Here is a 23,085-nt window from a genome sequence, read left to right as displayed (position 1 = left end):
CTGGGTTCAGCTCTCGTCTCAGGCAGGCTGTTCTTTCTCTGCATGTGACATCTGTTATGGGACTGGCTGCCTTGCAGTGATGTAGTCTTAGTTGCTGACTCGGCATGAAACACCCTCCTCCCATTCTTTGTTTAGAGGTATATGGGACAGGGTAGACAGAGAATTTGGTGTTTTAACACTGTGTCAGCAACGGAGGCAGTGAAACAGACATATGCTGAAGAAAAACATCGGAATATTCAACATCTTCACTCGAACTATCTTGCGTCAAACAAACAAACAAATAAAACAAACAAACAAACAAACAAACAAACAAACAAACAAACAAACAAAAGCCACTGTTTACGTGCATGCGTGTGAGAGAGGCACTTTAAACCATGGTGTTCCAGAACTGGCGACATCCAGTGTCAGTAGCAAAGATAATGAGTACAGACCTAAAGCTTAATGAACAAAGCTCACTCCGTCAGTCTCTCTGCTAATCAGGGGTAGGCGTGGCCCGTAAGCTAGGAGTAGCCAGCAACACTACGGGGGCAGCCATCATGGCCAGTCGATAAGCTGTTCTGGGATTTGAACCGACTGATCTGACGCTGACGAACGGTGTACTTACATAACTCGTCTATTTAAACATCCTGGCTGCACAAGGGCAATCGAATTCAGGGTGTGTGCGGGCGGGTGTGTATTAACGGAGGCGAATCAGCAAACCCAAAGGTAATCGACAACCAGTCAGCAGAAGAAAAATTTGCAGTCACTCCCTCTCGAGTTTTTTCAGAGGAGAGTTTTTGTCAAGGCTGAGAACTAGGTTCAGTGCAGGGTGAGATGGCCACCAACACCAACACCAACAATCAACATACAGCTACACTAACTCGCATCCTAGTGCATGGTAGAAGAATTCTCCGACTGTCCCACGACTACCACCAACCCCAGGGTGGGAGTTGGCGAGGATTGTTGTTCTACAACAATGATGGGCAAAGTACGGCCCGCGGAGTCTTTGGACCTGCCTGTCTGTCAAAATCTGAAATGTATTTTTTTTCCTTAAAAAAAAAATCAGCCTAGGTTAGGTTTGATTGAAATTTTATTTATCAAGTACATCAGCGTTAGAAATCGTTCTAACAAAGTACAAAGAAAACAATGAAATAGTTCACTCGGTAGTCCTCACTGTATTGGTAACCGTTGTGGCACAAGACCTCCCGGTCGGCATAAACAACAACAACAAAAAAAAATTGCAGGCAGTCCACCTTTGTTTTTGTCGTGTCGTCTGCTTGGCTTTCAGACACACATCAAGAACGTTTACAGCAAACATCGACGCCAGGTCAGCTTACTTCGGGGAAACGATGTCTGCGAAAAAAGCAGCCGTTGCCCCGATCGTTGTGCAGGTCAAACAATGGCGCAGTATAATCGCCCTCCACGAAGATGAGGTAATCGGCATCAGGGAAGGAGGAAGGGGAGGGATGTGATGTCGGGGTGGGAGGGGGTGAGAACTAAAGGTAAGGGCTTGTGTTTGGGGGGTGTGTGGGGGGACGTGACGTCATCGGCGGTTGCGTGCCGTTTGTAATCAGTTGCCGCACGTCAGGCAGCTTTGGTGTTGATGTCGTAATGTGTCGTGTTGGCCTCCTTCCGCCGCCATTGTTGGCATCTGATACCTTACAAATAGGGGATTTTCTATTTGTTTTGTTTTTGCAGCATGTCAGAGATTGGGAAAGAGCAGTTTACCTGTTAGGTCATCGCAAACACGCAGGTATGGCGTGTAAGGACGGAATATTGGGATACCGGGTACATTATCATACGTTGTGAGGCAGCACGACAGGGGCTGGGGTGGCTGTCCTTCACATGGGGTTTAGTGTATCCTGAATCTTCGGATAAAATTCTTCCATCACACACATTCTCTCTCTCACACACACTCGTGCTGTGTACTGTAAGTGTAAGTATCACATACGGGTTGCTCCATGTTGGCCCAGTCATCTGAGGAATGTGCCCCGACAACACTCAGTTGCAGGAGTACGACATTTAGCACCTGAAGGGAGGTGCCGCCATCATCACACGACATTCCGACTTAAATATAGCTGCTGGGTTATCGGCAGGTATCGTATGGTCACTTACCTGCCCCTCCCTGGCGGTTTTTCATGGATTATCTCGACACAGGATAACTATCTTTCATGCTTCAGATACGGGTGGCAGTCGCGTGAGGAACAGGGTGGTGTGTAGAACACGAGGCGTGTACAGTTCTACCTCTATTTACATCAAAACTAAGCTAGTACGCATGTCTGCACACCCATGTGGGATTGCGCGTGCATTCGCAACAGTGGCGTTAGGAATATGTTCGGTTCACAAGTGTACACGCATATGTTCACAAACATTCGTGGCTGTTCATGCGAAAGGTCAGTTGTAAGATTTTAGCTCTCTATCGAGTCATCCATTCATTCATCCATATATCTATTCATCTGTTTACTCGTCTATTCAACATTCGACCCATTCATCCACCAATCCATGCATCTGCCTATTCACTCATCCAACTGTATTCATCCATCCGCTAATCCAACTATTAAGTCATTCATCCATAGATCCATCCACTCGTTTATCGATCCTACTTCTCCCTCCTCGTCGTCGTCGTCGTCGTCATCTGTATCAGCTCGTCATCGTCTCTCACCCAGGCTCCTCGCGTTCCAAGGCAGGCTGCTGTGTCACACAAGCCAGGCTCTGGCACGAAAGGGCAGTGGGTCCTCGACCCATTCATCTGCTATCATGCAAGCTGGCAAAAAGGGTCAGCCAGTGTGCACTCGCCTCAAACCTTTATCTCGCAGCGTGCTGGACTTAAAGGGAAAAGCAAGTCAAACGATGAGTTCAGACACCGATACTTTGAATCATGTCCAAGCAAAATTCTGGGTAACAAAACGATCGTGTACTTACAGTCGTATTTAAAACAAATGTCTGAGGCAGTTCAGTCAGGTCGCCATGTTGTTACTTTTCTGAACTGTATCACAGAGGACTTGTTGGTCTCTTGTGTGGATTGGCATACTGGATTTCGAGATAAGCACAGTGATAATAATCTGACAAGAATTGGAAAATACTGGCGCGAGAGATATAGTTCCTGCAAGCTTGTGTACGGCAATCGTTGTGGATGAAGTTGTCGATGATCTTTGTGTTAGAAACAATAGAAATACCATTGCACAGCTAAATGAACCCCCTTACTTGGGTAATAATTTAACCCCAGCTTACCTTTGAACTTGCTTTCCCCTGTAAGTGCCGTGTGTAGACATTTCTGTGTAGCCTCGCCTGTAGCCGACCTCTCGCCGTGCTCTCCAGGTGAGCCAGCGCCAGGTGAGCTGTATCTCTTTGCCTAAGGGCCTCCTGATGCTGGCAAACATCGTATCTGGGGGTCAGACTTCGCGGTGACCCCTTGTAAATTACATAATGTTGTTTAGGAGGTGAAGGTCAAGACAGAGCTGAAAGTGTAACTCAGAAATTCGAAACGTGTACCTGCGCACTCGAAACATCACGCTCGGGACTGTGTGCGCTGCGTGCGTGTGTGTGTGTGAGAGAGAGAGAGTCAATGAGATGTCATGTGATGGTGATGCGAAGGTCTTTGTCTCAGTTATCGTATTCTAGTTACTACTACCAAACCTCGTTTTCGAATTTGACTTCATCCTTTCCAATCGTGATAGCATAATTAATTTTGCCAAAGAACTTTTTTCTTGTTTTTTTGTTTTTGTTTTTGTTTCGTTCTCCATGCTTAAAGCTGAAAGACAAGCAAAGATAAGATAAATTCTCAGACTGCACCCATCAAGTGAAGAAAATGATGACGCTCTCCAAGACTAACCGTTAGTCGCAACTAAAATTAGCCCCTCGGCAATGAATGATGGTCTTCAAGAATTACAAAGAGAGGATGGCAATGGGGAACTCCAATACTAACGCAGGAATTGCATATCCTCCCAGATTAACCTACATACTGAGAGTAAGGACACGTGCACGTGCTGAAGCACCAGCGCCACGTCACGTTTGACGGTTTTTTGGAACGTCAGCACGCGGCGCCGGACGTGAGGTGCGATCGCATCTCCAACGACCTCCACACTGATTTACGGCGGTGTCGTCTCCTTGCGAGTCTTTGCGTCCGAAGGAGGTCAGAAAAGTGCGATCTGAAAATGCAGGGTAAAAAAAAAGTGGGGTACTTTCCCACCCACCCCCTTTTTTTTTTACTCAGGTGATTGATATATGAGCTTTTGTCTTACCTCCCTTACACGGATGTCGTCTGCTTTCGTCATTCACACCTTTTGTCTTAGATGTCAGTAGCACGACTGATGACAAGAATGACTTTTTGTGAATAAATTTCTTGTCTTCGTGATGTTGTCGTTTCACTACCATCGCCCCCGTCCTTTCCCACCAACACCACCATGATCATCATCGTCATCGTCATTTAATATCTTTTTGTATTTGCAAGCCAAGGAACCAGATCACGTGTGAACTAACAAGATTACCGAACTTATTAGAGCGACTTCAGGTAACTGTCGTTGACATCCGGAACAGAATAATGTGCAGTAGACGACCCTCGTGTGTGTGTTTGAGAGAAGGAGAGAGATGATAATTTTCTTCCATAACCCCTGATGTCTTTTGAACTTGACCTTTAATTGCCCGGGGCAGTATTCATAAAGCGAGGGTAAGTCGTTATCCCAGGGAAATCAATGGCAAGTGTTTTTTCCACAGTTCAAGCGGCGTCCAGACCCCACGGATGTTGTTTGACCCCTGACACTGTATTTATGAAGCAGCGGCAAAATATTTTCTGGGGTAAAGTAACATGAAGTAAATATTCGGAGGGTAATGTACCGTGCATTTTATTATGATACCGCGCATATTATGATCACTGACGGTGATTTTTCTGGTGCTGTAATGTGTTTTTACACTGACATTGCACTCAAAGTGCATTACCCAAAATATTTTCGATGATGACCATTTTAAGTCGCGAGGAAGAGCGAGGGTTTATTTGCTCGTATTGCTGTAAATTAGTTAACTTATTGGTATTGTACTGACTGTTGGACAAGGCGTGGTTTACCAACCATGGTGCCACACACACATTCACAGCCTTAGACATTCACACACATTCTTACACACACACACTGGCGTCAGCACGAGCTTTATAATGTAATGTCGCCTATAGCCTATAGTCTTCCTTTACTTGGTATCAACATTAGCACTATAGTCTGTAGTTTAGCATTTAGCAGCGGTGATAACCGCGGAGACTGATGCTGCAACACTGTCAGCTACCCGAGACTACTGAATCAGTCCCGGCCAATTATCTATAATATAAACAGCCATCAGACCCTGGGATTGACCGGAAAGCTTTACACTGCATGCGGTCGAAACCTGCCTCGACGTTCGGGACGCTTCTGCTGGCAACGACCTGCTGCATGGAGAAGCTGCTGCTGCTGTTGTTGCTGCAACGATTGGCACTGCGTTCGTCTTTGAAATGGGGTGGCGGGTGGATGGCAACGATCGGGACGGAGATGGAGGCGGGGGTTCCCTCGGAATATTGTCGGAGAGTGGTGACGATAGGAAAAGTGGCTCCTGCCACTTCGGTATCGCAGTTGGTGTCAAAGGTTATCGCCAATCACTTTACACACGTGAGGAACGAGGACTAGACACTCCCGTCTGCCTCCGGTTTGTGCAACGACTATATGCATCAACGGGATCGGCGGCCTTTATTTCTTGCTGATTAATAATCACCTTATCACTTAGCTCACATGTCATGTGCCAACAACAGCAATCTTATTCACGCCGAGGGTTTTTGTTTTAAAATTATTTTTATCATCAAACAGCAGGCGGAAGTTTCATGTCAATTTAGCAGGTGACAATTCCTTCATCTAACTGTCATCTTCAGCGACGTCTACTCGTGAATCAACAAGAATGGAGGCTGGACATACAAACAAGTAAAAAGAAAATGACTTGAAGACTAATTATGTACACTGTCGTCTGTCCTGGGTCGTTACCCAGGTGGTGCGGATAAAAGTCGTTGAATGACATCCGCGCTTGCACCTCGCTGAGCCAGCGCGAACACGCTGGCAGCCTTTCCCGATCCTAGCCAATGGGCGACCTGCCACGAGGTCATGTGACACAACCCGCGCCATGATAATACGTGCTATTTATAGCTGGACAGGTAAAAGCCACCAAGCGAACAGACGACAGACCGCGAAGCAGACGACAGGGTGGTTTTCGCTGGCTGGCTGGCGGCGTGCGAGTGTGTGTCTGGAGAAAGTAAGCTCGGTTTGCTGTTGTAATCACATCACAACACGTTCAACTACCGTGCTGCTGGCAGTTGAAACCATTTCTCACAATCTGTGAAGTGGACGGCAGACGTGAAGTAAGTGGATTTATTTATCAACGTCAGCCTGGTCCTGCGTGGCTCAACTTTTGGCTCTGCTTCGCTCCTATATCTTCGGGGCTTGTTGTGTGTTGGCAAGACAGCTCGAAAAGAGAGGAGAAAGCCTTCTTTTTAAACCCTCGTTCGTACTCCTGCCCTCAAACCAGGGTCGACCTGTTCGTCGTCCCACACGGAAGAGTCAACAACCCGGAAAAAGAGAAATTTCTGAAGGACAGTGAAGTGCTTCGATCTGTGCTGTTGGCAAGGTTTGACGAAACTTTGCTGTGGAGGATAAAGAGAGACAGAAGGAGGCTCACCTGACATTTTTATACACAAGGTGTAGTCCGTTCGTTCCATTTACAGAACACCGCCGGCCCGACCCTTCCTGGCAAACAATAGCCAGGGCAAGAAAGTCAAGCCCTCCGTACTCTGCCAAACGACCACACCGACTGTCCAGGGAACAAATAAAAAAAAAAAAAGACAGACGTGCCTTCGGAGGAGCCGACCCAGATCAAGCGAACCGTGTTCTGAGGGGAGTAGGAAGACGAATCATGGTCGTGGCAGTGTCGCTGACACCTGTAGCTGCCACAGGTGAGACGAACTGACAAAGCTCATTCAAGTAAGCGGGGAGAGAGCAGAAGACACCTGGCCGACACGTTTCCTCATTGGGATCGACCCTGGGGAGGAAAACATCTGGAGTAAGTGGCAGCTGCTGAGGATTTTCTTGTTCCGGCGGCCCGCTGGTGCGCGGGGTTGCTGACTGTAAGATGGATCACAGAGAGAGCCGACGGTTCGTTAGTGGATAGCACCGGATATTTCAAGGTTTTAGTTCTTTCTACACCACGGTGGGTTGCCTTGACATCCCCACCCTTAACAAAAAATAAGTTGAACTGCAACTATTCGGAAAGCGGAGAGGTATGTTATAACGCAATATTTTTTTGTTTTGGTATAGACTCCATTACAAAAAAATGACACTAAGAATTTCAAACATTTTTAGAGTTCTTACTATCACTCTTTTTTTCATTATTTCTCTTTCTTTCTTTTCTTTTTCTTTCTTTACGAGTCACAGAACTAGAACCGTCAGCTCGTAGAGTGTCCTTAGTTCGTGGTAAGTCTGAAACACCGGAGTCGAACTTTCAAATGAAGCACCTTTCATCGAACAAACCAGTGAATTATCTTTGTCGAGCGTATCCAAGCGAAACACTAGTCGTGCCTACAATTGAACCGCTTGTGAGGAACATACAAGTGAAACACTGAACATATTGCACAACATCTTTCTCGCCGAGTTCTAGAACTTTAGATATTGCGTTTGTACACGTCTAGAGGCCATTGTGAGAACTTCCCAGCACCTCACATATAAATGTCCTGTGTATTCATTGAATCAGTCACGGGGTTTGGCTTCTTTCTTTCTGTAGGTCATTCTAATTTTATCGTGTTATCGCACTCGACATACTCTCCGAGATAAGACTAACGGTCGGTACGTAACGTATGTCAAGTGAGGTTTGGCCAGGAAGTATGCCACTGCATGCGTGCGTGTGTGTATGCATTCGTGCGTGCGTGAGTAAGCACAAACCTATCGTTAAAATGTAGTGTCTAAGGTGAAAAAAAAAAATGAATGCAAGAGCGAGAAACCGGAGCCTGGGTAATTCGCGACACCGCACAATGGATTCAGTACCACGTGACCGACTACCTGTATCATGACAGTTCTCGGGTTTAACCTCTGTGTAAGTCGAGCTGAAAACTGCAGGTTCTTGCCGTCTGCTGGCTTGGGGCCAGAGACCTGGTCGTCAACTGCCTAATCTGCTTATCAGCTATCACAAGTTATTAGGAGCTGTTCAGTTTTTTCTCCTTACAAACACTTGGCAACACGCAGTTCTTCCGGTAGCAAGGCTCCACCTGTCTCCTTGGATCAGTCACGAGACAATAATTGTGCTAATGATTTTCCTTCTTTTGTTCGTTCTTTTTATCGTTCGTTCATTTATTTTTTTAAATTTTTATTTATTTTTGTTTGTTTGTTTGTTTGTTCGGTCTTCGTTCTCTTTTTGTTTCTGTTTTGTTTCATTCTTTCTTCATATTCTTGCTCATTTTTTCTTTCGTTTGTTTCATCTTCATTCATTATTTATTTGATCCATTTATTCAATTTTAATTGATTCATTTATAAAAATTCATTTATTATATATATTTTTTCGTTTTAGTTCATTTCTCTTTTACCCCTTCTTAAGATCAGATGTAGAGGAGGCAGTGCAGATTTTTTTTTTTTTAATGCTCAGTTCGTCTGTGACGGGACTTTTTCTTTTCTCAGGTGTCCAGTTTCCAGACAGCTAACGCCGAAGGCAGACTTTGTCCTGACCGACAACTTGATCGCCTGTGGTTCAGGACCAGTGCTGACTTCACGTGCTGACGGTCTTGAGAACGCTAGCACCTGCCATTCCACGTGCGTGTGTAGGTCTCACTGCACACCTTGACTCACTTCTCTGGCAGTGGATTGGCTGTTAGTGCTCCTGTCTTTAAAAAAAAAACAACCCAAGTGAATCGATACCCTTGAGATTTGGCTGTGAGGGGACGAAGAAGACTGCAAGATGAGTCTGTTCAGCTGGCGCAAGAACCTGTACATCAGCGACAAGGACCCCTCCTACAAAGTTCGTTACCTGGGCAACGTGCAGACTGCCATGATGAAAGGAGAGGGTTGTGTGGACAAACCAGTATCAGTGATCTGGAACAACTACCTGCGGTCGCCGCACCCGGGGCTGGAAATGAAGCTGGTGCTGACAGCCTCGGGGCTGAAAGCCTACACCAAGGAGCAAGGGCTGACGGAGTACCGCGCACATCGCATCTCCTACTGCATCGCCCACCCGAACTACCCACGCTTGTTCGTGTGGGTATACCGGCACGAGGGCAAGAAGATGAAGATGGAGCTGCGTTGCCATGCAGTGCTGTGCAAGTCGGAGGCCAAGGCCAAGGCCATCGCCCTCCAGTTGCACGAGAAGTTGGCCTTTGCCCTCAAAGAGTTCCAGCGCGAGAAGCTGCGCAAACAGAACTCTCGCTTGACACTGCAGCGGACCAACTTCCTTGCCAAAGAGCGGCTCTGTCCTGCCCCTCCGCAAACAGCTGCTCAGCACCGCCACCAACTTCAAGCCACCCGCCTCCAAGTCCACCGGCGCTCCCAAGCTGGGTTCCATCACCGAGGACTTTGAAGAGGAAGAAGAGGAGGAGCTAAGGGAGATGGCTCGGCTGGACGAAAGCTTGGAGGAGGAGGACGACATCGTGGAAGCTGCCCGGCGGGCGTCGATGGACTCGCTGGAGGCGCTGAACTTGGAGTCTTCGACGACGACGGAGGGTCTGGCGGAGCCCATCATCGACCTGGAGATCGGCAACGACATCGAGAAGCTGCGCAGCGACCGCGAGGTGCAGTACTGCGTGCACGAGCAGGCCGACTCGGACGAGGAAAGCGCAGAATCCGGGTTCCACGAGCAGGACGAGCGCACCCCCAACGGCGTGGAGGAAGAGATCGAAGAGCTGGAGGATGCTATCGGGGAAGTTACCTTGAACCCTGCTGGCTTCGAGAGTCCGTCGTCGGCTTCCCAACGGAACTGCGCTAACTGACATCTTTGTAGCCGCACGCGCATGCGCATTAGGCTACCCCAAGTGTATGTAGGAAGGAGGACAGTGGTAGCAGAACCGGGTTTTTTGACATGGAACAACTAGGTAAAAATGTCATTTCATGCAGGTTGATTTTTTTTTCTTCAAGAATTGCGGAATCTTTACTAAACATTCTGAACATTGACAAGTTCTGACGATGCAATTCTAACGGATGGATGGTTCTAGCAATGCAACTGAAAAGCAGACATGGTATGGAGAGTTTTGTTGTTGTTGATGATGATTTTGTTGCTGTTGTCACGATTAGAGACAAACATTTTAATAGTTGATGTGCAGGATACTAAATGAGTCGATGTAAAGCATTCCATGAAGTGTAGATGAACCGGCGACAGGTGTGTTGTGCATAAACAGAACTTGTTGAGTGTACACGAGTGTGGACAGACATTTGACAGGTTGTATTGATTTCTGCAAAAAAAAAAAAAAGTCTTTCATTCCACTTGTATAACGGCAGATATTTAATTAATAATTATAAATCATACAACATCACGATTTCGTTTGTAAAGCTGTAGACAGATGTTTATTCACGACCAAGACCTAGTTTACATGTTTACTGGACTAGAAGGGTCACACCGATAAAGCCACAGCTGCTGACAGGCGGAAAACCCTCGCCACCACAGCTATTGTTCAGCTCATGGTCTGGCTCGGTCCTGATGCAAACAAACAAATCAGTTACATAGACTAAGGGCTCAGCATAAGTTTTCCTGTTTTTACAGAATTCAGACCCAAACATCTACATTTGTATTCGTGGTCTCCATTCTGCGCGCGCTACTGACATACAGGAGTCGAGGGTGAAACAAAAGTTTCAAGTTAGGGAAGTAGGAAACTTGGTTTTGAAATGTCGGACTTTGATGAGAGAATGTGACGATGCTTGCTTCAGCATTGTTTTGATAATGAATCGACTGGGGAAGGGAGAGTACACAAAGCTAGGATGAAAAGAGAAGAGCAGCATTTTCACTACAGGGATTATTTGCTTAAATAAACATGTGGTTCTTTTCATAATACCGTGACCAGGTGTTGGGATTGCGTGTAGGTTTCAATAGAAGTTAACAGCAAGTGTATATAAATAAATAAATTGTTTATTTGTGTAGCATCTTTTCCCCATCACTGAAGGCGGACTCCAAGCGCTTTACAAAAAACATGAAAGTACATTAGTACTTATATAAGGAACATAGGCTTGATGAGCTGTAGATGATCCTCGAAAACAAAAAACATGGCATTTAAAGCTTTGTTACCTCCCACCACCGCCACCACCATCATCATCATCTTCATCAAATTTCCTTTCAAATATTTTTCCCACAAACACCAATGTTCTGAAGTGCCTTATTTTTTTTTAAAGCAAGGCATTAACAGACCGCAATGACCCTCATCACTCCCTTTCATTTTTTTCATGTTTTTTCTCTGGGCATGAAGCAAGCACCTCACATGTGTCGTCAGAGATGACCGTTTGGAGGCAGATGTACACGTTGTAAATACTACCAGACTATATTAACTTATAAACCATACAATCGGTGGTTGTGGTGAAGACATAACACAGGACGGCAGGTGCGACACTTGCTTGTGCTTCAGGAGATTCGACTCGTGGGACCAGGTGATGTGCACCACTGAGCACCAGCCCTCCAAGTAATGAGACACGGTTGGCTGCACACGGCGAAGCCAGTGGTTGTGCTGGTGGCTTGGTGTGGACGAGCGAAGATACTTTGACGATGAAAAGGGCGAGGACAAAAGAGACATATTAGGAAAAAATTTTTTTTACAGCCTGCAGCGACCCTGGTGCTGCAGTCGTCGCCATGGTTTTCATGCTCGGTGTCGGCTGCTTTGTGGGAAAAGTGACTATGGCCGGTTGGTGATCGCTACGCTGATGGTCACAGACGTGAGTTTCATTTCAGTTTATGCGCTCACATCTTTTGTTGTTGTTGTTGTTGTTGTTGTTGTTGTTGTTGTTGCTGTTGTATGTGGCCTGACTATTTCTGTCCGCCATATGTCTTCTTAACCGGATGCACATTGTCAGCTATGAGACTATATTTAGCGATTATTTTATGCACATGACCATACTGTAACAAAAATATTCCTCCAATATAACAATTGTAAAAACAAAAAAAGGTTGCGAGGACCTGATTGGCAATTTTATTTTAAAAAATATTTCTAAAATTGTCTTACTTTTGGTATCATATTTTCGGCAGAGTTATTTTTAAAAACTCTTATAAATACTTCTTTGTGCTCGAGGCATATCTTTTAGAATTTTAAAAATATTTATAGAATAGCTCGGAGAAATAATGACAAGCAATAGTACTCAGAGAGAAGAGCTACTTGACAGTTTCAAGATAGTTCGTACTTTGAGTAAAATTTGTCAGCTATTATTAAAAACAATAACAAAGGATAATATCACCCAGTTGGCATCTTAAATCACGATAACTGCATACAAGTCACTAATCAAAAGTTTTTAAGATTCTATTAAAGATGGAGCTCGATTGTTTTCCCGCAATACTCTCACTCGTAAGGAAGAGAAGGAAATACACAAATCATTAAAAGCTCAGAACATGAATATTTTGTTGTTTCTCTGAACCTTTTTGGTACAAACATAGGGTGTGTAACTAGGAGACTGACGACACATATTTGGGAAACATATTTGTGTCCATGTTCTTAGTGACACAGTGTCACAGTGTCACATTCCCAAATATGTGCTCAGAATCTCCAGTTTCTACAATCGTCTTCTAAAAATGTCAGCCACACATTCAACAACCTGTGCCCTGGCGAGGAAACCCTGTTGTGGACCTTTGTCAGATCTTTTTGACACTGCCCCCAACGGCGCATCCGAGCCAAAAAATATAAAAAATTGCCGGTTATGCGGGAATGAAGATATCCTGTCACACACAGACACTTCCTGTTGCGCAGCTCCTGTCTCCGTCATATTCACTCCTCGTCTGCCCCTCCTCTTGTTTGGAGGGACGAGAGAAGTGAGGAGGGGAGCAGAATTTTGTTCTCCAATCAAACATGATACATTTGTATTGAGGTCGGAGCATTTCTCGGCCCTTGATTGACCAGTTGTTGCCCTTAGTTCTATTTTTTGTCGACGTGTGTCTATGGTTGTCACTGGCAAACACGTGTAATTTCTCCGTTCCTCCCTCTAATTTTTATTTTTGTGTGGGAGAGGGGGATATTTTTTGTTTCCGCCGCGGTCTGTGTCTTCTCCGCTTTATTTATTCCTGTAATATTCTTCCTGACCTGTTTTCTCATCCCTCCTTCAATGATGAGAAAATCTCGACAGTATCTTTCCTCGTGTCAGGTCCAAACTGCTTTAGAAATGTTTATTTTCTGGTTTGATTGAGGTCCTCAGGGAAGAACTACTCCACCCTGATTCGGGGAATTCAACCGCCTTACCCCACACACTTCCCTACCGCTCCCTCCACGTTAGAGAGCTGAGAGTACTTACGTTAGACTTATCTCCCTTGTCCTGTTCCTCAAAGAACGTTAAAAGGCCATGACAAGATGGCGTCTACGATAACCTCGTGTCGGGAATACTCATTCAGCTCCAATGTCTGGCTGGAAAAATTTAATGATTTCTCTTTACTCCGCCTGACTAAACACACTGTCCTTCCCCTACATCACCTCCGGGTTGTGGGCAAACATCAAAGTGCAGCAGCCTTTCTTATCTCGGTGGTTTCACATACGGGGCTTATTGCAAGTCTATAACATCTACTTCCAAGGTATTAAGAGGGCACACTGCGGTCGGCAGGACCATTAAAAAGCTCATATCTAGCCACCCATACCCGGGCCATGACCTTGTTGAATAAATACCTGTAGTTATAGTCAGTGCCATACCTTTAGGGGAGTCAGGGTATTGTAAAATAAAGTGTGAATACCTTCTTTTCTTCTTTCATTTTCTCTCTCTCTTTTATCTCTCCACCTCGGGTTATGTATGTGAATATGTACAGACTAGCGAATGGCAGTTATGATAGCGAAAAGAACTGTAAGCAATGCAAGTTGTGAGATCTGGCTGTGTGTGTGTGTCGGGGTGGGTAGGTGTGGCACGGGTCATAGTTTTGACAAATGCTGACAAGGGTCTTAGAGGCAATTTCCTTCAAGTGCGGCTAGTGTGTGGTTTTTTTTTCCCCTTCACCTACTGTCCTACTTGGTGCAACACAATATCCCGCTTTGTGACATACAAGGGCGTCATCTCGCCTGTCTCGCGGGTTTTGACGAGAACTCGCGCACGAGCGTGGCTACCCGAGGGTACATTCTTCCAAAGCATCGACACACGCTCCTGTAACCAAAGCGAGAACAGGCATAGACATAGACATAGACATAAACATAGACACTATGGTAGCAAGCAAGCTGACTAGAATGCAGTAGTACTCACTGTCTTTGGACTTCTGATGCACAAATCCTCGGCCCTCGGCCAACCAGTGTTTTGACCTCTCTGTGTGCAAGTGATATTGGTAAGCCTGTATCCTAGATAACCGACGAAGTATTTACCCAGAAATACTGATACTCAGTACTTCCAGTAATTAAAATCTACACTGTAACAGACCTTTAACCCTTTCTTTTCTGAAGATATCAATGGTCGTGAGTCGTTCTTTATCCTCGGCTGTATTTGTCTGAGTCCAGTCCAATCCATCCGCATTCAACCGTAAATTCTAGAATCAATTTGTTGGTCTGCCTTAATCTGTTTTGTCATTAAGCTTTTATCTGTGTCAGGTTGTTGTCCTACACCCAGTCCTGCAGTCATTGCAGCCTCATGCACCTTTTCTGTGTGAAAGTTTCTCATACTCATCACAAACTGTTGAATAAATGTTGTATGTCTATATTTAGAAAGAAAAGAACAAATTTCCTTCTTTTTTTTTTAAAAAAAATTATGACTTTCATCCCTGTGATATCTTGTAACCTTCATTTCTGTCATCACTAAGGTGGGGACTCCTCCTGTTTCATCACAGTGATGAGATAGTTCAGTGCTCGGTACAGACTGTTGCTATGGTGAACCTTAGTTGTTTCTTCGGTGTTGTCGTTACTCATTGCAATGAGACTCAAGTCTTTCATTTCAGTTTGGAACAACTGTACAGTATGTTTGTACAGACATTTGTGTAAATATGTGAAGAACTGAAGGCCAATCGCCTTTGTTGATGTTCCAGACCTTGGATGTCTTGTTAATTTAAAAAAAAAAAACAAATATCGAGGACACTTGTACCGATTTGTTTTCGATAATTTTGTTAACAGTGATGAATATTACAGACATATAACAACAACATAATCCGCCTACGATGCTGTCTGTTATCTTTATTTGTGGTTAAGTTGGGTACCGACGTTGTTGACTTGTTGATTTCTGCTTCTCAAAATAAATCATTCAAATTGGTTATTTTTGTTGTGTTGCTTGTGTGTTCGCGCGCGCATGTCTGTGTATGTGGTGCGTGCGTGGATAATTCAAAAACTATATTTATTTATCACTTCGTTTGAGAAACTACACAAAATAATTTTTTTAAATCTTCAAGAATTTGTGGGTGTTTCATTTTTTTTTAAAGGTGTACTTAATCAGGTGAATTTTATGATCAACAAGCATGTCATTGCTGTTGTTCTACCTCCATTTCTATTCCTTCAATCTTGCGATATCTTCTCTCTCTTCGGATTTTTGCATCTTTCTTGATCTCTTTGTTTGTTTGTTTGTTTGTTTGTTTGTTTGTTTGTTTGTGTGAGAGATACAATGCTTTCAGATGTATATGATTGTTCCTTCACGCAGAGAACGTTACTCTGTCAGGTGACGACAGTCAGTAGAATAGGTTACGTCCCTGTCACGTAGCTGATGTCTGTCTTTCACGTAGGTAACTTCCTTTAGTCACGCATGTGAAGTCCCTCCGTCACGTAGCTAACTTTTCTTCGTCACGTGGATGTGTTCCCTCTATCACGTGCACGACAACGGTCAGGTGTGCCTGCAACGTACATTTTCTTCTCCTCCGTCTGGACGGACTCCTTCAAGAATTCTCGACACACACCGCACGGCCACTGCACCCGTCTGACGAATGTTCTGCTTTACTGCAGGAGGAAACGGAAAGCCGACGGAGTGACAGATGGAAGTACAGGTGCGTGCCACAGCGCATGCGCAGTGACGTCAGGCACGGACAGCCAGGCCTGGGTACTGTCAGAGGTCGCTGCTACCAGACTTTCAACATTATTGATGCAGGACAAGATGAACAGTTTTCCTTTTCTGCCTTTTCCGCGTTTAATGTCTCTGTCGCAGGTCTCGGATTGACGAATCCATTCCAACCGGGGTGACGACTAAGTACATAAGTACCCGAGGCGACGCACCCACTCCTCCCCACCCCTTCCCCAGCGATACAACACGTTTCAAATTAAATGGCATATTTACAGTCGCTTCGCACATGCAATGACAAGGATGTAACCAACCGTTCTAGTTTATTTAAAACGGTCAAGTCGAGGGGAAATCAGTGTAATAACTTTGTCCTCTCTATTCAGCATTTTAAAAAGTCCTGTCGTCAGGTTCCTAGCTCGACAGCCATGCTGAATCATAGGTATGCAATAAGTCTTCCCGGTTGTTTAAAAAAAAAATAAATTGTGTGGTGGTGGCGTAAGGATAGACACGGACATCCTACACCTGTGGACTTTGAACAAATTATGAGTTTGTGGTAAGTCTGAGGGACAGGCGCGGTGTTTGGTTAAGATAAGCTCGGGTAAACAAACCCAAGTGTCGCCCTCGTCTGAGAAAGCTGAGTTTGTGAAATACGGGTGGCCTCAGGAAGTGAAGCGAACGAAATATGATCAGTTGTCCGGAAATGAGGACGCCTCCAAAGGCACGATGGGTGATATATGGCGGCCAGCACGGCCGTGTAGAAGGGAGGAGGGACGGGAAGGGAGGAAGGACTGGCAGCCTCAACTCTACAAGAAGGTGCGAAGGACAAAGGGCAACGAGACAAATATAAACGAAGCCGCTAGCTGCTGATATTGTTGAGAAAACAAAACTCTTACTTGTTTGTCACAAAATGCTTTTCGATGACAACGACAACAAAGAGGAAGAAGAAGTATTTCTGACGTCATTGACATACGCAGCCAATCAAAAGCTTCTACACGATGCCATTGCAGCAGACTTTATTGACTCACCGAATGTTAGTTCTTGATATCTTGCCAGCTGACGAATTTCACCGAAAGATGCCTTTTGATCGGGACTTCGGCTACATTTTCAGTTTCCTTTCATCATCACTGAGGGCACGACACATAGAAGTTGACTGTAGTCAATAGTCTTCTGTCTTTCGATGGAGAGAAAGAAACAGGAATGAAAAATATTCGTGGCAATTTTTCATTCTTAAACTATAACGCGTAGCCATGTAGACATTTAAGCTTGCTAGTGACAGAGACCCGAAGAGCTGAATTGGAAGATGAAAATTCATTGAAGAGAAGAGGTTGAGGATGGAAAGAGGGCGAGAGAGGAATAGACACAGTCGACTGACACATACAATTAATGTTGCTGACACAGACAATTCGTTATTGACAAGGGGGTTAGCATAAGAAAGCTTTGGGCTTTTTATATCTAACCTTTGACCTAAAGACAGTAAACATCCGTTAACGATCAAGATAACATTATAACGGCATTCATGAAGAGAGACCTTTGACCTTTGATGAGTTGGAGGGAGAGAGAGACGGAGATTGATTGACTAGCTGATCAATTTATTAAAGGGTCAAAAGCCAATATAAGGGGAGAAAAGATTTCAGTAATGGCGCCATGTTACAAGCGCATATAATGAAGAGTAGACAACTCATACAGAGACAAAAATAAACACACAGACATGAACGTGCACGCCCATAGAGAGACAAATGAGACTGAAGAAAAAGAGAGGAGAGAAGGCCGAGAGAGAGAGAGAAAGAAATAAACCCTCATTTATTGTAGTCAAACACATGGTAGGAGAGAGTTACTCCCCTTCTACCCCTAACCTCGGAGTCCAAACATACAAAAGGTGTTTCAGCTCGGAGGTGAGCGGAAATTAATTGTCCTCGGACACCCCAGACATGTGGAGTGGATGCGGCACGCGGGTGAGATGGAAGGTGTTACTATATTTAGGACAAGTACACGACAGTGACAGCCGGGGGGAAGGTGTCAGAGAGAATTACAGCATACACACGACAGGAGTGGCCGTCAACCCTCTTGTCACAGAGGAACAAATGAACACAGGAAGACGGCCAACTGACAGGATGAAGTCAGAGGAACATCGTAGTCTTGGATTGAGGGTCGACTACAATATGGGGCAGGACCTGCACATGGAACATGGGATTGATTTTGTTGTAAATGTAATAAGACACATAACTCATTCACACACGTGATCTATATTTGAACATTTCTCTACAATTAATTATCATCAGGTGCTTTATCTGTTACTTTTTTATATCTATTATTATTTTATTGTTATCACTGTTTTAGTAAGCCGGGCTACATGATTTAAATGTGATTGGTGTTATCTGTTATCTACTAAGCACTTACGTACGATCCGTTTAATACAATTAAAAAAAATAGTGGGAGTGTTAAAGGAATAAATTTATTTTAATTCGCCATTTTAATTTATTTCGTATCATCATATCATATGCACAAAGTTGCATAGTTAATTTGTTCCAATCTGGCACGGTGAGTCAAGCTTTCCGAAATGTTCGTGTGTGTGAATGAGTGTGTGTGTGTGAATGTGTGTGAGTGTGTGTGAATGTGAGTGTGTGTGTGTATGTGTGTGTGTGTGAATGTGAGTGTGTGTGTGTGAAGGGAGAGTTCAGCGGGTCAGTGTAGAGAAACTTCCGGCACTACAAGGAGCACAGGTGCATCATTCACACCTGTCACACTAAGCAGCTTGTCTCCGAATCCTGGCTCAAGGAAATATTGTAGTCACGTGGACATTTTCAACACACTGCGAGCTTGTCGCATGCACTCATGAGCACATAGACACACACATACACACCTACACACACAGAGAGTTGCTGCACATGGCGGTGGATGACAGAAGACATCAGTGTGGCTATTTATAGCCTATCAATTAAGCAGAGAGTGATAAGGTGTGTTTGCAGTTCTGTTAGTGAGATTTTCAAATCCACCGTTTGCCGGATTCTGAGCAAATTTTGCAGGAATATTCTGTTTGTCTACACTAAGGTTGTAGATGTTTGTATTTTTTTTTTTTTTCCAGAGCATTTTTCTTTTAATATTGATTTCACTTGTGATGTGTTACAGATGGCTTCAGAAAATCATCATGGATAATTTTGGAAAAGATTTTATTTTAATCACACGGGTGTCATTTCCTAGAAAGAAAGAAGGAAAGAGAGAGAGATCAGTAATTGATGAGTAAAACCTTTTGGACTAGTGTTTCACTATTTCTCTACATTGACACAAAGCATGTAAATCACTCAGAAATGATTACTAAAAAATGTAAATCTGTGCTTTGTAACTACAGAGACACGAATTTCTTTTGGATTCCCTTATTTTTCCATAAGCAACAATTAATCTTTATTCAGGAATACGGCCTGTCAGGAGTCTAATTGCTACCTTTGTACACTCCCTCTGACGCAACGTCAGTCATTGACACACGGGTAGACGCTGCAGCTGACAAGCCACCCGTTCAGCAATTTATTATACATGTACAGCCCTTCTACGACCTGGACGACACCTTCGATATCAAATTTTCGAATTACATGCCAACGCCCCTCGTCAGACTCGGTCAAAGGCCTTTTTAATGTCTATGAAGTTGTGCTGACGTATCACTCGTCAACAAAGTCTCCTACGTATTAAATAATACAGTTAAATATTAATAATTCTCCATACAGGAGGCGTGTTAGGGTGTGTCTATGTGTTAGATTGCGTGCCACATTATCTATATTTTTATCGTCCAAGTTATCTTTCAAAGACACCGCGCAACATCGTCGGGCGAAGTTCGTGAGACCGGCGACAGACAGCTGCAGTCTCACGTCCACGTTATCGTTGATCACGTGATTTTGAGCAGCCGATAAATTTGCGATTCGTACTTTCGATGTCTTTTTTGGATCGTTCATGCGATAACGAGGGTTTCTTAGAAACGATAACATTGGTCAGAGAGGATTGGCTACTGCAAGTCTGTCTGTCTAGTTTGCGTGCGCGACTATGCATGTGTGTGTGGTGTGTGAGCGTGTGTGCATGCCCTTGTCTGTATGTGTGTGAAGAGAGTGTTTGTGTGTGTATGTGACTGGGCGAAAGAATTGTTCGTGCGTTTGTGTTACTGTGTGAGCGAGAGAGAGAGAGGGAGAGAGAAAGATTTGTGTGTGTGTTAGAGAGGGAAGAAGAATGTTGGCTTCTTGCTTCTCTCTTTCGTCTACCTGTTCATTATCAATCGTCCTCGTCTGCATCATTAGACACGCATGCTCACTGTGGTTTATCTCTCGCGCGCGCAAGTATGCAATCCGTGTAGCCACTTCATTCCTTTAAGCCCACAAGAACAAAAAAAATTATCATTAAAATTAAAAAAAAAGAAGGGAACAGACATACCGAGACGGAATGAGTCATCTAACATCTGTTTATTCGCTCACATTTCTTGTCAACATCTGCACATAACAACTATATTGTGATCTCTCCTGTAGCTGCTGTCGTCTTCACTTTAGATAAGACAACAAAAATCAACAACAAACACAAGTCATCAGCGAAAACATTCACACAGCCAACAAAACAGTTGCTACCCTGTCTAGATACCCTGGTCTACCCTTGAGAAGGTTATAGGTTTAAAACAAATTACAGAAAGACTCCTCAGTGAGATATAAAAGCAACCAATTTATCAAAGATGTCAGACACGTGTAACATCTTCCCTCCCTGTACTCCTCCCACCCTTGGTCTACATCATTATATACATTGCCTTACAACCATACACATGCCCTCGCATTCATACAAGTTTGAAACACACTTCCGGGTATGTGAAGGCATTCCACGCAGTTTTTTTTTTTTTTTTTTTTTGCTTGTTTTTAATGTCAGAGAGGTCGCCCCGCTGTACAGCTGCACACATCACGGTAAAGGCCGACTCACATGGTACGACAAAAAGTATTTTCGAAGGAACCATCTGTTGATACCGACTGCTGTGAATCTCGAATAGGTAAACAGTTAAGTTGTTGATAATAATCAAACTAATTTTCGCCCATTTTATTCTACTATTCTGACCAGGTGAGAACGGTTCAATATCAATAATTAATGATGGTCGGAAGGTAGAATTTTGAAAGGTAGTTGAGTGTTTTCTGGTGTGACAGCCCTGGTGGTAGTAAAGAGTGGAAGCTTAGAGAATGGCTTGCAGTGGCTCTTTAAATGGTTGGGTGAGGGTTATATCTGTGCAAGTCCACGTGGATGAGGTTTAAAGATGAGAACATGAGGGGACAACTCCATAAATCCACAAGAGGCCAATCAGCTGGACTGCCGTTCAGCCGCAAGGGTCGACAAACTCTTGCAGGCTGGGATATAGTAGTTCAAAGAAAACATTTTGATGACAGTTTGTTTTATAAATAGACTGGCATTCTGTTGAGAATTGAATAATTTTAAGTGAGGAGATCTGCAAACATTTTGTGCTGTCAGGGGGGAAAATTTTCTGCTGAAAACAGCAGCAGTTTGAAGACAGCCGATACTGAAGACAATATGCTTTATTACAGACGAGTATTCTGTTTAGAATAGTATCCAGTTCAATGTGATTATAACTGACTATATTTCCTTTTACAACAGGTGAATATTCCGGTGAGAACAGCATTGACTGATTGATGAGAACAGCAGTAAGTCGAAGTGATCAGATACAGCAATCAGGACATCCCGATTTACTTACATTTTGATGATTAACTAAAAGGTAAAGTAGTTGAATTCCACGCATCCCTGCTGCGCCATTGACAAACGGAAAATTGTGTTTTTCCATCCTTGAAACACGTAGCAGTGCAAGTATTCAACTTTTATCTCTGTGAATGTTTTTAATGAGAGATCGCCGCGCCACAACCTTTACGTCCTGTGGAAAGTTGCCGAAGAGAAAGGTACGACACCCCAGCATCATCCCCAACATCCTCCACACCCCAACCCTGCAACTGTACTCTCCAGCCCCTGGCGTTTCGCTTAGTGACCACAAACAAAGAGGACGAGCACGAAAGGTCCTTGACCTCTTGTCGCTACGTGGAGCTGCAGGGGTCAGGCATGTCGCAAACAAGGGAGACGAGGATCTAACTCAGGTCGGAGAGTGAACTTTGTCAACACAAACACACACACTATCGGTACAGGCGCTGTTTTGGTTGCCGCCCTTTCCCCACAACCACCCGTTGATGTTGTGTTGCTTCCCCTAACCTTTCCTTCATTAAAAAAAAATTACCCCTTTATCCCTCCACAAACAAAAAAAAAAAAAAAACATAAAAAAAAAACAAACAAACAACAACACTGCATTCCATGTGACGTTGAAGACTTAGGAGTATGTGATATCAGAAGAAATACGCAGTTTTGGGAGCTGGGTCTGACTTATTAGGTATTCTGATCATTCTATTCTTAGTTTACTGAAATAAATTTTAAGGAGTGGCGCTTTTTCATATGATAAAACAAACAACGAACCGATTGACACCATCATCATATATTTTGGTGAAGCGGACTACCAAGATGGCGACGAATGGTGCTACATCCCATCAAACACGTCACGCTGAAAGCTTTTTTGTTTTAAAGATTCACACTTGATTACATGCATCATGGCTGCTGGTTACTGTGAAAAATACAGAACGATTGTTATAACCCTGTGTCTATTGGTGACGTTTGCATGACGTCATATAAGTATCATCTATAAAGTTTTTTGGGGAGGGGAAAATCACTTCAAATGTCTCCCCCTAACTCCGCGGTCACTGGATTGGTCTTCGCCTCACCGAGTTTCCTTTCCTTACAGCGTTTGCTACTTAAATAAACATATAAAGATTAAACAGTGAGCTGTGAGTGATTCACCGTGTCTAGAACACGTTAGAAGACCGGTACCCAGTTATTTTTTTTTTTATTTTTTTTAAACATACACTGACAAATCAAAAGTTATTACAGATGGTTTCGCTGGCTTTGAACCACTAACACATCCTGTGTGGCACATTATTTGTACGAATTT

General features: G+C 44.0%; 1 protein-coding gene across 1 annotated transcript; it reads left to right on the top strand.

The window, feature by feature from the left end:
• Positions 1-5,931: 5,931 nt before the first annotated feature.
• LOC112555398 (protein FAM43A-like) lies at positions 5,932-14,511 on the top strand. The gene is given in 3 exon segments (XM_025223772.1): positions 5,932-7,258; positions 8,646-9,408; positions 9,410-14,511. Coding segments are annotated over 2 exon segments (1,023 nt in total). The 5' UTR covers positions 5,932-7,258; positions 8,646-8,922; the 3' UTR covers positions 9,947-14,511.
• The last annotated feature ends 8,574 nt before the right edge of the window (positions 14,512-23,085 follow it).

The sequence above is a fragment of the Pomacea canaliculata genome, linkage group LG14 (genome assembly GCF_003073045.1).
Source record: "Pomacea canaliculata isolate SZHN2017 linkage group LG14, ASM307304v1, whole genome shotgun sequence".
NCBI classification, from domain to species: Eukaryota; Metazoa; Mollusca; class Gastropoda; order Architaenioglossa; family Ampullariidae; genus Pomacea; species Pomacea canaliculata.
This window is presented reverse-complemented; position numbering and strand designations above follow the sequence as displayed.